Below are 14785 nucleotides of genomic sequence, written 5' to 3' on the forward strand. Positions count from 1 at the left end.
TTCTCTTGGTTTACAAAAGATCAATAACCGGTACTTTTTTTTTTTTTTTTTTTTTTAACACTCTCAGATTCCTGAATATTGACAGGTCTTCAAAGGGAGCAGTATCATAGGAAACCTTAAGAGGGACCGTCCTGAAGGTTTTAAGACACGATAAAGCTAAAATATCAAGTCTTTCCAGGCCGAGCCTGCCGCGAGGCCGCAGTCCCCGGCGCGGCTCGGCGCGGCCCGGCGCGGCGCGGCTCGGCCCGGCCCGGGGGCGCGCGCCGTCGTTTTGGTTGCCCGCCGCCCGCCTCCCCCACCCCGGGGAGAGCAGGAGGAGGGCAGGGGGTGGTGGTGGTGGGGGGGATCACACCTCGCATTCCCTGGCCGGCTGCTGGTGGCAGGAGCACGAGCCGTACTCGTTAATGATCACCAGGGCGCCCTCGATGTGGTTGGGTTTGTAGTCAACGTAATATTCCTGGGCCGACATGGCAGCCATTTGGTGCATGGTCTGTTTTTGCTTCTGCTTTCGGCGCTGCGTCACGAAGCACTGCCTGAGCTGCCTCAGGCTGGCCGGGAAGCACTTCCAGGAGACGTACAGCACCAAAACCACGATGAGGAAGGAGAAGATGAGCGCCATGGTGCCCGTCACCACCTTGTGGATCTGCACCGCGTTCTCGGCGGTCTCGCCGGGCGGCGTGCCGGGCGAGGCGCCCGCGGCGGTGGCGGCGGCGGTGGTGGCGGCGGCCGCCCGCCCGTCGGAGCCCGCCGCGGCCGAGCTCGGCCCCGCGGGCGCCTCGGTGGCGGCGGGCGGCGGGCTGCCGGCGCCGGTGGGCTCCGCCGCCTCGTCGCACAAGTGGAAGGCGTAGACGGCGTCCAGCAGGTCCTCGCCCTGCGCGTACTCCGGCGTGGCGCAGAGCAGGTTGCCGTCGTAGCGGCCCTTGAAGTCGCTCAGCCACGAGGCCAGGGCGCAGACGTTGCGGCCGCAGTCCCAGGCGTTGGCGGCCAGGCTGATGCTGGTGAGGGCTTTCCAGGAGGCCAGGATGCGCGGGTCGACGTAGGTGAGGCGGTTGGAGTCCAGCTGCAGCGACTTGAGGTGGGGCACACTCTCGAAAACGTGAGGCTCCATGTACTCGATCTCGTTGCCCGACAGATCCATCTTTTCCAGTTTCCATATCCAGTCCAGCGTGTTCACCACGATGGTGACCTTATTCCTCCGGAGGCAGAGGGAGTGCAGCGAGAGGAGCCTGGGGAAATGGGCTAAGTTCACCTTCACCAGATCGTTGTGCTCCAGGTGGAGCTCGGTGAGCTTGAACAAGCCCGCAAAAGAGTTTCGAGCCAGGCTCTTTAACTGATTGTATCCTATGTCTAGAAACTTGAGGCTGCGGCAGTCCTGGAAAATTCTCACGGGCACAAACTTGAGGGCGTTGGACCTCATGTGCAAGGTGGTGAGCTTCCGCAGCCCGTGGAAGAGGTCCGGCTCCAGCGCCTGCAGGTTGTTGTACGATAAATCCACACTGCGCAGGTTGGGCATGGGGCGGAAAGTGGTGTTGGGCAGCTGGGTGATTTTGTTGGAGCTCAGGGTGAGCTCCTTAACCCGCCGCAGCTTTTGAAAGGCGTCCCCCTCCACCGAGCAGATGTGGTTGTGATCCAGATAGAGCCACGTGAGCTGCATTAACCCCGCGAACTGTCCGTCACGCAGCTCGGAGAGGCTGTTGTACCGCAGAGACAAGCCCATCATGCCCGACAGGTTGCGAGGCATCTCTGTGAGATTCAGTGATTCACAGTACAGAAGCCTGCCCTCGCACCGGCAGAGCTGCGGACACCCACTATTCACGGCTGGCAGCATTTTAGAAACGATACCCAGCGTACACAAAATCAACCCCGGGGGCTTCCTCAGCAGCCAGTTTAAGCAGAGACCAATGAGAAGGAAATCCATTAGCAATAATATTTCCGAATGCGCTCGAGAATGTCCATTGAATCGTTTCGAATTCTACATCATATTTTATTTAAAAGTGGGGGTGAGGGGAGGGGGAGGAAGGGAAGGCAAAAAAAAAAAAAAAAAAGGAGAGAGAAGGAAAAAAAAAAAGCAAACAAACGCAACAGACACAGAGCCAAATATTTCACTTTACAGCATGCAGGAGCTGCGCAGCGTTAAAGTTCGCAGGCATTCAAAGGTAAAACGATAGTGATTTTGTTCATGTTAAATGCTGCAGCAAAGGAAAAAAAAAATCTTTCTTCATGAAAGAATTTAATTAAAAAGTGTCTTACCCACCCTTTTCCAGAGAGTGACAACCTCCATTCAGTTGCTTCCTTTGTGTTTGCACTAATTATATGCGGAGCTAAAAAAGACCCCTCTGTGCTACAAATGCCGTCCCTTTCAGTGGTGTGCAAGGCTGGCACGCTCACAATGTCTTACTTTGCTTCTGCTCAGCGAGCCAGAGGGTCGTCCAGCTAGCTTTTTAGCTGACTTCTAGGACCTGCAAGTTTCGGAACTATGTGCATGAGCTCGATCTTCTCCTTCTCCCTCTGTCCTTTTCCTCTGCGGTTACCACTGTGCCGCGGAAAAGACTCCAAACTCTCGCCTAACGACTCCGCCGGCTTTGGCCATCTGCTTACGGTCCATCGTTTGCCACGACCACTGGCCGGCACAACGTTTTACTCCAGAGAGAGAGAGAGATTACCCTTCGCGCACTGACCGGCTAAGGGCAGCTTTATTTCCCATTCTTTGTTCGCTTTTTTCCCCGTTAGGTGATGCTCAGAGCCGAACGAGAGAGAGAGAGAGAGGAGAGAGCCCTTCCCTTCAGCTGAGCAGCGTGTTGCTAGAGCATGCAGAGGCACCTAGTGTTCACTGAGTGTCGTAAGCCGCTCAGGATTGCACGCCTGCACCGGGCGGCTCGGGCAGGGGCAGGCGGAAAAGGGGTGGGCGCAAAAGGAGCCGCCGGCGCCAGCCGGCAAAGTAATATATATGCCCTCCGAGGGACCAGGCGAAGGCTCCGCGGCCGCCGGCGCAGCCCGGCTCGGCGGCCCCGCGTACGGGGCTGTAGAATTAGGAGGGCTGCTCGGCTTTTATCTAAAGTCTGAATTCGTAAGGCCGGGAGAGAGGGAGGCACTTGGTTCCGTGTGTTGGGGACGGATGTGTAAAGCAGTATCCTTGGATTGTTTGTTATTTTTTTTTTTCCTTCTCTAATTTTGATGATGAGATTTGCCTTTCGGAGTCGTCTTCTTTTCTCTCTCTCTCTTTTTTTTTTTTTTGGAGGGAGGGGGATGTGGTTTTATTCTGACAGTGTCTGTATAGAGCAGCGTTTGAAATTCTGTGTGTTCATTCTCATAGAAATGCAGGCAGAGCTCTGCAAATAGGAATGTCCGGTTTCATATAAGCTTTAATTACATTTGGTTTTTTTCCATCCTGCGTATTTTGCGTGTGTTCAGCACATGCTTTTCCTAAAGGCTTTTTGGCTTTTTTTTTGTGTGTGTGTGTGTGTGTGTGTGTGTGTGTGTGCGTGCGCACAGTGCACGCCACAGCACACAAAACTGTTCTTCTTGCAGCAGAAAGAAAACTGGGCTCTTGGAATAAGCTCAACATATAGGTTGCTCTGGCTGCGTTGGTGGCGTGAAAAGAGGGGGCTCAGAACCCAGTTAGTTAGTAAGTTTTGCAGATTGTGCTGTTCTTTGTTCCACGTTCCAAAAAAAAAAAAAAAAGAAAAAATCCTCGCCTAATAATTTTCAGTCCTCATTAGCTATGGGAAATGCATCGACAGTGAGCTATCTCTGTAATTTTTACTGATGGAGAGATATATAATACTTCTGTCAGGAAAAGGCTGGCCATCTTTTCCTATTAGGAAAAAGACTCTAAAACCTATGTGCTGGTGAATGTGACCAGAGCTGACACCTCAGGATTCTGCATGAATTTGCTGTGACGAAGTTTGACATGGAAATACAAGTATTGCAGAAGATGGTGCTAATTTTCTCTTTGAGCCAGCATTGGTTGTGAAGTGCGGGAGGCAGGGCAAACACGTTACATTTGCTTGCTTTCTTAACAGCAAATATTAACGCAAAACCCCTTGCTTTTGAAGTATTTGGTATAGAATGGCAGAGCTGTGTGTTGTATATGAGCGTGACTGGCTGCTTTGAGTCTGTGTTGGTATAGATCAAGGCATGCAGTGATTTGATGCAGTAAAAGTTGTTTTGCCAAAGTCCCAGAAAACTCTGGCTCTCAGAGTTTAGGCTCTCATGCATAAAAATGTGCAAAAGAGCTTCATTACAAATGTATTTGTTCAAAACAGTCTCCTTAAATGAATTACAAATATAAAACACTTTTGACTGGAGTTCCAAGACGTGGGAATCAATGTGCTTTTATGCTCCCAATTCAGTTTATTTACATGCCTCTGCTATTTGTAGCCCTTGTATTTCAGTGTGAGTAACGACTCAGAGAGAAAATGTGATGCTTTAATACTATATAAACCTCTTACATGTTTGATCATTTGGGAAGGAAAACGGAACGAGTTCTTGCTCTCCCGAGATCACACTGTCTTGTTCAAAGCAGGCTGTTTGCCAGTGTCCACTGGTTGCAGTACACCTTAATTCTCTTCCCCAGTACACAAAAGCAGGGGAGAAGGTAATCAAAAAAAGCAGGAAAAAGAGCATAGAAGCAGGAGAGGAGACTACAGAAGCCTTTTCCAAGAATGTATTCCATGTTCGCGTTCCAAATATTTTGATATAATCATCAAGGTGGGGAATAAAAGTCCTGAACTTTACAGTTACTGAACCAAGGTTCACAGCAGTAAGGCTGCATCCCTGCTAGGGTTACAACCCTGTCAGTCTCGTGGGGTAAGTCTTGATGCCACAAATAGTTTGGAGGCAGATCTGCAAAAGTAATCTTAGCCGTGTCATCAAGGGAAGTTGACATTTTCTGCAGATCAGGTGATGGTGATGATCACTTAGATACCATCTAAATGCTATATGTAGAGCAAAGAATTCCCCTAGCAGAAATGAAACACCTTGATGTATGCCACTGTGAAGAGTTGAGTCTTTTCTTCACTAATGCTTCTCACTATCATCTGGGATACAGCTTGGATCCTAATCTATCTGCCCATTCCTGCACTGGCATATAATCTATTATCATTTGTTTGCAAGAGGTAGAAACTAGAGCAGGCAGCAGAAAACCTATATTGCATCAAACTGAAAGACTGACAACTAGAATTAGGGACCCAGAATTAATGCCCCTAGCACACGAGCTTGCTGCTCTGCCAGGCGTCTGCTGCATGAAGGACTCTGCTCCGATGTGTCCAAAATGCATTTGCAAAAGAGAATCAAAGTAAGTGAGAGACCTCAGGATGGGGCTGCAGTGTTGAGCAGGGCACTGACCACATCCAAGAATAGAGGAACCTGGGTCTGCAAAGGCAAAGTTGGGTGGTTATATGTCTTAGCCCTGTCATATCTTCTGTAAATTTGATTTTCTCGGTATATTTTCTAGGCTTTTTTAAAATGGACTTTTCGTTGCAATAAAACTAGGAATCCGCTTTGAATATGATTGTAATGCAAAGGGTTTAACTTCCACTGTCTAAGCTGTTATCACAGCCAAACTGTTAAGTTTACGCATTTTCTGAAGTCCCAAAGCCTCTGGCAAATCTCTATAAATTAGCAGATTTAAATTAGCTTTATTAAGTGTGCTATTAAAAAACATTTTAAGGCACGTAGTCTAAGTTTATATGTATTTAAGGGAGACTGATTAAATCAATGTAAAGTAGGTTACAGAAGAACAACGTAAGTAAAGTTTTAGAAAGTTTGCCTGGGAAGCTCTTTATTGGTCTCATCACGAGTGTGATTCATGGGCGTAACCCTGCCGTGATTCTCAAAAGTGTATAGATTAAAAAATGTTTTTCAATATATTTAGTCTACAGATTTTAATATTATCTTCAGATTAATGTCACTTACATCACTTAACTAGTCTCAGAATTATTCATACTTATTAATTCTTTACAGTCCTTGTCTTTACTGTTTGTCCCTAGATATTTAATAGATCTAAGTCTGCAATCCAGTACAGGGGTATTGGACCAGGGTGAATAAAATCAGATTCTGGTGCCTAGTGTCTGCATATGCATATACAGATGTTTTAATATGTTAACCAACAAAATACGGAAAAACAAAAGAACATATAACTAATCTTGTTTATTATTACTGTCGATGAAGTACTGAGAATATATTTCTTCCTTCTGGTATTTTCTGAGTGGTTTCTATCAGTATAATAAGAAGTGGGAATTTTAGTGGTGATTTTAATTTCCTTTCATGAATGGACAGACTCAAACCTTGATCTTGCACAGTAGTCTTTAATTTTCAAGTGCACTGAACCATTGCATTTCTTATAAAGGAAACATTTAAAAACAGAAAAGGGAAGAAAAAGATGTGACTCCAAGCAAAGCAAATTAAATCTGTTATTTCTGTCATATTTACATCCTGGACACCCCTAGCATTTGGTCAGCTGTCTCCTCTAAAGAGAATTTAGAATTTTATCTGGTAAGTCCATCAGATATATAATATGGCTCCTTAAGTCACTGTAAAAATACAGTGCTTTTATACAATACAAGCTTTGGGCCAAAATAGTCCTGGCCACTCAAGACGTCAAAGTTACGGTGGTAACTCTCATTAATTTCTTGCCGTATTATCAGTGCAGAGTAGGCACACTGAATATGTTACTAGCTTTAAACAATAGATATTCTTATGTAAGTGGCATTATTGTTTTTAACAGTGTGATAAACACTTTTATCTTTCTGTCCAGCCACTCCGTTGCCATCATCAGCCATACTGAATAGCAGGTAGTAATGTACGGCTCTATAAAGTCACTCATGGAGGTGACCTGTGTGCAGAGTTCTCCTCACAGTGTAGAAATGTCACTTTTTAGGAAAATATATCAGTGGTGGGATGAAATCTCTCTCTCATCCACTCATTACTGGCATAATATTCGAATGAGCTAAAGAGTTACTGAATCTCCTAAATATCTGTGAAAATGCCTTTGGATTTCTGAATAGGCTGTGGGAGCCCTAGGGGTCTTACAGGTTGTGAATGTCAAAGTATATTGGAAAAAGGAGTTGTGTTGCCAAACATAAAGACTATTCTGTTGTGATTAACCAACAAGTGTTGAACATCATTTAGCATCTTGTTAAGTAAAGACTGTCGTGTTACGATCAGGTTACCAGTTCAATGCAGCTCCTAGTTTATGGGCAAAGTGGAAATTTGCACCTTGTTTTTCAATTAACTTTTCCTAATTAATATCTCTACAAATGTCTTGGGAAGTCTTGGAGGAACCATTTGTAGGGAGCAGTCATTAGCATTTGTGAAAGTTTTAATTAATTGTATTCAACTGGAAAACAGTTAGTTCTACCTTCAGAAATGCTAAGCTAGATGCTCCATAAAGATTTGTTGCAAGACTTTCCCAAGCATTTCTGGAAGTGTCAGTGAATGACATATAATTTATTTTCAATTAGCTTAAGAACAAAGAGGACCGTAGCTTCTCCATACATTGGAATCCATCTGCTTTACTCCTTTTTGCTCTTGATATCTCATCTGTAAAGACTATTTTTCAATAAACTATATGCTAAGTCATTTTTGTTTGGGTTTTAAGACTACTTTTCACTGAAGAGGTCCTATTATTTCATATGGATATAGCTAATCCAAGATGGCTATTTTTAGAGAGAAACCATTGCATCTTGTTTGGGTTGATTGGTTAGTTATTTTATCCTGGCACATTTTCTCAGATGGGATGAGGCCGGAGAATGGTTCAGTCACCAATGCACTGCAGAGTGACAGAATAGCAGGGCTGGTTAGGAGTGTGAAAAAATCTTCCCCTAGCCAAATCAGTGATGGCCCTAAACATGTCATGGCCCTAAACATGACTTGCACTGGCAGGGCATGTCCTTACCCTGGTGCAGCTTGTGTCACTCAGAAAGTTGGCAAGGTACCAATGGGGGCAGCATCTCAGCTAGGGATGGACCTAGTGCGTGGGTAGAACCATGCCAACAAGCTCCTTCTGCAGAAAAGTTGTTATTACTGCGTTGAGATAGCCTTCTTGATGTAAAATAGTTTGCCTTTCTTATTGATGACAGAGCAGTAAACACTCTTTCGACTTTTAAGGTGCAGGAACTGGGACAACTGAGAGGAATTTATGAAATCAATTACCGAAAGTTACAATGAACGGGTTAAAAGCTGTTCCTGGCAGTCTCGTGAAAAGTCTTTTCACAAATGGATGAACTGTTCTTGGAAATTTTTACCAAAGAAGAAAATCTGTTCTCAGTCTTGGGCAATCAATTCTTCTTAATCTATTTTTTTGGCTTCTTTCCAAACATATTTTAATGGACAATGGAAAAAATGTAGAAGATAAAAAAACTGTTCTGACCTCTGTGTGTACTTTATTACAAGTAAGTAAATTGGTGCCACAGTTAGTGCTATGGGAAAACAAATTTACATGTTTCCATAAAGAATCAGTATTTTGAAATGCAATAAAGACTTTATTGAGTTTTCTTCCATCACAGAGGAATTTAAATTGACTGACTAAGGTGTTACAGGGAAACTGTGCTTTTGCTAACTTTCCTTGGAAGTTACATAATTTGGAATGTTTTTAGATCTGACTCCTAGAATTACCGAAGACCCGAACAACATGAGCCAGATTATGTAGTCATGGAAATAGATGTTGAACTGTAGCACAGCACCTAGAGCAAGCAGGCAATGAGATCTTTGGCAGACTATATTATTCACAGCTATGCCTGCTTCTTGGTATATCTTGGCAGTCTGAGAACCAGCATTTTTATGTTTCCATCCTTTGTTCTGATGATATCTATAACCTGAAGGGAAAGCTCAGGATGAAATTTGTTAAAATCATGGTTGAGGTTTTTTGTTTGTGTATTGCGTCTCATTGGGAGATTAGAGGGAATCTGGCTTAGCTCCTACCTAGAAGTAATAATGCAGAAATCAGGCTGAAGACTCACATTTCAGATAGGAGACACTGTGATGTTCTTTTTCAAACTTAAAGACGACAATTTGCTGATTACCTAAAATATTTATGGCTTAATTACGTATTATTTGCAACTGATGTAATGTCTAAGAGCAGCAATGATGGGTCAGGAGTCTCAGAAGGACATACTTAAAGGCATAACAAGACATAGTCATGCCTTCTAAAAAAAGAGAATAACCTGACCTCTTAAATAGCTTAAAAATACTGAACAGTTTCATATGGTAGGGGTGGTTTGTGCGTGGTGTATGTGCAGTCTTAGCTTTGAGTAGTATAGCTTTGCTCATCAGTTAATTTAATTTTGTTAGAACCCATGGCAGTCTCTAAACTGTGATTTCCTGACTGTTGCTTGGTTTTGTTTTCAACATATTTATGTGTCTATGCCGAAGACTTACAAGAAAAAAAAACAATAAAAATACAATATTATTCTCAATAAATGGATGAAAAGGTATAGTCAATTCTATAAATGTGTGTGAAGATTCTGAACCTACCCACAAAGTTATAAAATGTATACACATGCATGCACACACAGACACATTTGCAACATACCTCCATGGAATTATATATATATACACATATACACACATATATATTAATCACACATTATGTATGTTATACAAGATGAAACAGCAGATTTAGGGGCAAATAGTAATAAAACTCAAGGGTTAAATTAACATATGTTTAACCAGTATCGTATTTCTTCTCCTACTGCAGTAATTTTAAGTCTTTAATATTCATGTAAAATGAAGAGCTTATTGTTTCTTAAGACTCGATTTATATTTTAAATTGGAGGAAGAATGCATAATTGACTGAAAGGCAGGGGGGAAAAAGATCAGCCTGTTTTTCAAGATATAGGACATTTTAGCATGTGTTTTGAATTCTAGAGACCATTTTAAAGAACACTTGGCTTACTTCTACTCTTTTTTTGTAGTGCAAATTAATTATAATTTGACAAGAGAGTGCTTGATTTTTTCTTTAGATTTGGTGTAGAGCCAAGCTTTATTAGTTAGAGCCTCTAAGTCAAAATAAAAGGTCAGTATCTGTGAAATGCCTGTGGCTGAAGATATATTGTAGTTCTTTCCCCATTATTCAAAAATTTTTATCCATGAAAAGGTGTTTATGAATTTAAACAGATAGGGTATGCTATATGTATGTCTGAGCAGAGGCGGTGGGTAATAACCATTTTTGATGATTCTATCAGTAATATTTCAAGTAGTACTCATAAAGAAGTGGGCAATAATCATTGGGAAACTCCTGAATTATGGACCTCTTTGGAGCATGTCCCATGGCGCGTTGAATCCGGCAATTCTGCTTCTCCTGCCGGCCAGGCAGGCCATGGGCAGAGAAGCTGCTCCCAACTCTTCCCCAGCAGCATCCTTTGACAGCCCAGACCTAACCGACCTTCACCGTGCACGTTGCTCGCCTGGGACCCGACTGGGAAATTGGCAAGGAGGAGACCGTCCTGTTTTCCTGGCCAGATTGCGTGCTGAAGGCAATAAGCCCCAGAAGATGTTGCAGATGTAGGGTGAAGAAGACTATCTGCTGCCAGAAGGACTAAATACATTGCAAGGCATTTGCTCCTTTACCTTTAGCCCCCAAAATATAGTATTGACTGCAATGTCTAAAAGGTCCATCACAAGAAAAGACCTTGGCTAGAGGTTCACAGTCTGCAGCACCATGGAGCCTGTTGGAAGCTCCTCTAGCATTGCTAAGTAATCCCGGTCCTGAAACAAGCTGAGCCCTAAATCTTTTGAGTTGTATTCTCTGACTTTTTGGATTTTTTGGCACCATTGTATCCATTCAATACTGATTAGATTTAATAAATACAAGAGATCAAATAATGCCATTCCTTACTTATCTTAACAATATTGCGAGTAATATGCCAATATAGCAATTCTGGGATATTCTGGACCTAACCTGATGCATGAAAAATATGAACAGTAAGCTTTCCTTTTCTTTCTGAGGCAGAACAAAACCGTTTTATTTATTGATTTGATTTACTGTTTTGCCTAAAGATGAGGGTAAAAAGTGACTTAGCTACTTTCAAGGACTGTCAGAGAAATACATCATTTTTCATAATGTTTGATGAATTGCTTACAGTACTTGTTTTACTTTAAACTGCAATTAAAGATCGCCCTCTAGTCAAAAGAAAAATGTGATAAAAATGTGACTTGAAACTGGGCAGAAAATTTTCTAAAGCCCTTTGGGATTAATTCCAGTAATTATTCAATCTGACGTTTTTCAGAAAAATAACCCTTTCTGTGTGAACTCCATTAATCATAATAACATAGTTCACATGTCAGTGACTTCTGTCCGGTCACTTCATGTAAAAGATTTAATAAGAGGCTAACAAACATGTTCACTAAATATTAAAAAAATGTTAAACTTATTTCAAAAAATGCCAGCCTACGTGGATGGTTTTTAGCTAGGTGTTAGTGCTGTGAGGTGTGTGTGTCTCTACAAATGTTCACTGAATTTTGAGGCAGCTGTCTGTAATTGAAATCCTGTCTCCTGCTAATTTAGTGTGATTTCATTCGCAGCACTTACATCTGTTTTAAATGTCCAAATCAAAATCTTTGATGCCATTTTTGTGGGCATGTAAGGATTTAAATATTGTAGTTGTTTTCTCCTCTAAACCGTCCTGGAAAGGTCTGCGTTCGCCTCTCTATTTGGTTGGAAATTTTATTATATTAATTTCCTTATGCAAATATTTGGGCTAATATATTTTGCACCGTCTGTATACAGGAAATAAAATTTCTACTTCGGACCCTGCGCAAGCAGAAGAGTGAATACTTTTTTGCTTGCATCTGAACTTATTGCGTATCACTGGAAGAGCACGGTGAACCTCAGGTAGCTGCCTCCGATGCCACGCAGCTCTTGAGAGGAGCGCTGCTATATCGGCCGGGGGTTCATCAGCTCAGGATATTTCTGTTTAAAATTGCAATGGTGGCTAGGTGCTCGTATCTGAAGAACGCGCCTCTCTCCTCTTCGCCGATTCTGACGTTGGTTTATGTTTCCGGAGCTTGCAAGTAGATTTAGCTATGCTGTGATGAGAAGCGATAAACACAATCTTTTGCTGAAACGTGGATAAAAGGCAAATGAGATTGTTTTAATATAGCCTCCTCAAGCATCTTCTGACTTGTTCGAAAGCTCAGACTGGTGAATAATTCCTTGTCTGCGAAGAAGTCTGTTTTAATTTTTTTAGTCATATAGCAATAAGCGATGCGTCTAAGCTATTATTTTGACTAATGCTTTCAGCTCCAGATTGCTTTTTTCCATGTCAGTTGTCATTCTTTGCACACTCCAGTAGATGGCAACTCCAGTCTTCTTGACGTTTCGTCTCCATTCAAACTAGAAATATTTTGCTCCCACAACCCCCCCCACACACACTTACTGCATCTCATCTGTATAAATGGCTACGAGTTTCACAGAAACGTGATTCAATTCTGCTTTTATTGGAAACATCACGTAGCATCTGATTTGAAATCAAAAGATACCAAAGGAAAATAAAAAAACAGACCCACAAGCATCGCTCCTCATCCGTCATAAAGCACACAATGACTCCCCCATAACTTAAAAAAAATATTTTAGGAGATTTCATAAAAAGGATTAGCATCGGGAACTACTCTTTTATGAGAAATAAGTGAATTGGTTGACTGCAAATACAGCATACCAGCTTTGTGTTTGACAGTTTGACTGTAAAGCATATAGTACAAACTTTCCCTTCCTTAATGTTATTTATTTGCTCTATGCACCAGAAATACTTGATTAAACTTTTAAAAAGTTGCAAGTTATCAAAGGGCTCTCCTTATATATATACTTTACCTGGGTACGGATCCTCCTGGGAGATGGGAAGAGCAGGTTGCTTATATCGATGTCTTGGAAGTGAGAATTTTCTCGGATTCCCCCTCTTGCTCAAAGCACTGATATATCCAGCCTATATTCTCTGCACTTTTTATTTTCTCCCCTCTATTGTATTAATAAAGCAATAATTTACCAAATCACATCCACCATCGAGCAAGGTCTTATTTTGCAGCTGGTGGTTAAAAAGGCGCCAAGGGAGGCATAGCTAATAAATCAGTTTTTATGAAATGAAAAGAAGGTCCAAGTTCAAACAAATACGTACTCCTTATTGGTCGTTTTTATGGTTTACCTATTTTATTCATTGAGAGTTTTCAGTAGTCGCGTAACAAACTTTCAAACTGTCACGATCTGTAGCATCACTGACGACTCGTAATACTAGATCCTGTGGGCCAGGAACCAACAGACATAAACATTAATTGTTGAAAATAAACAGCAAAAAGTTATACGGCATAGCAATATTTAAGGCAAGATTTAGCTGTTCATGCTTTTCTTGGTTTAGCGAGAAACTTGCTTTTCAACCGAGACTCTGTGGGCATTTTTATTTCGCAGAACTGGCCTTAAGATAAATTACGCTCATATAGGACAAGCAGAATATTGGTCCATTTAAGCCTGACTGATTTTTATGTAACAAATTAGCGAGCAAGGTAATTAAATCTCTTTTGGACGTCTGTTTCGTCTCTGGAAAGATTCCCAAGAACCTCAGAAAACCGACTTGCAGGTTAGATCCGGGTGCTGGGTCTGGGGCAGCTGAGCGGCTGGTTTCTCATCGTCGCGTTTAGCGCAGCTCCACCGGAGTCTGTGTTAAAACTTGCTCAAGGCTAGCATTTTCCCTCGGGTCAGTAATGACTTTAGAGGAATGAATGTGGAAGCTAGATTTGTTCTAGATTCTGGCGTGAATTATATCTCATCGGGCCCCCGCCCTGGGCCAGTATTTCAAACCCGCCACGAGGCACTTCATCAAAATTTCCATCGCGGCCTCAAAAAGACCGTGTGTGCCTGTTAGTAAAGGCAGCGCACACGTGCGAAGAGCTCTCTCCCGGTGAAGGGTGCATTTTAAAAATGTATCCTTAAGGAGATGCTTGAGAGTTATTCCTGATTAAAATACAGAGCACAAACAGAGCACCAAGCTAACTTCTGTTGTGCTCCTACTGCTAATAGCCATTAAAATCCTATGGCTCGTTGTTGTGGTCCGAGCATGGTGTTTGTGATTTTTTTTTTTTTTTTCCAAGTTTGGAAAATCCCAGAATCACAGACTGATTGAGGTCGGAAGGGACCTCTGGAGATCATCTAGTCCAACACCTCCCTGCTCAAGCAGAGCCACCTACAGCATGTCAGACAGGGTTGCATCCAAGTGGGTTTTTAATGCTGTTTTTCTGCTCATTTTAACAGTACACTAAAGTATTAGCTTAGTCCAGACCTCAGATTTATGATCCCAGCTCAAATTGCTAACTCTCCTATTACTAATGCAGTTTTAAAAACGATCATGCGGAGATTACAAAATGCGATAGTCCGCAGGCGTTTTTCCTGGTCCTGTGTTCGTACAGGCTGAAGTATCTGTTGAAACGCGGAGGTGTTGGATATCAAGAAGACACTGATAAGGCGTGATAGGCAGCCAGGTGTCTGGCTCTTCTTTGTGCTTGCCAAGGACAAGGGACAAGGTCTTTCGGAGCGGTCCTCAGATAGCCCACAGGCACTCCCATTCCCATCCTAGTTGTACTTGCCGGGTGGGTTTTCCCCAAGTGTTTAGAGGTTTCAAATGCAGCATTACCTAAAAGGTGCCGTTAAAGTCTGAATCAAACTGTGAATGTTACGAGGGTTATTGAGCTTTAACTGCTGCATCTGTAGCCTCATATTAAATATAAATAATTATTTTTATATATGCAGTGCAATCTTCCTTGCAGCCATTTCCACGGTTTATTTCTTGCCTATCCGTTGCAG

The 14785-nt window shown here is 42.6% G+C and overlaps 2 protein-coding genes across 3 annotated transcripts in view; one reads left to right on the forward strand and one right to left on the reverse strand.

Annotated features, from left to right (window-relative positions):
• The window catches only part of CTNNA2 (catenin alpha 2), a 431832-nt gene that overhangs the window by 282815 nt on the left and 134232 nt on the right, over positions 1 to 14785 (forward strand). The window lies entirely within an intron of this gene.
• Positions 347 to 1918, reverse strand: LRRTM1 (leucine rich repeat transmembrane neuronal 1). The gene has a single exon (XM_062574683.1). The coding sequence runs from the start codon at positions 1916 to 1918 to the stop codon at positions 347 to 349; it is 1572 nt and encodes a 523-aa protein (XP_062430667.1).

The sequence above is a fragment of the Rhea pennata genome, chromosome 4, assembly GCF_028389875.1.
Source record: "Rhea pennata isolate bPtePen1 chromosome 4, bPtePen1.pri, whole genome shotgun sequence".
Classification (NCBI taxonomy): Eukaryota; Metazoa; Chordata; class Aves; order Rheiformes; family Rheidae; genus Rhea; species Rhea pennata.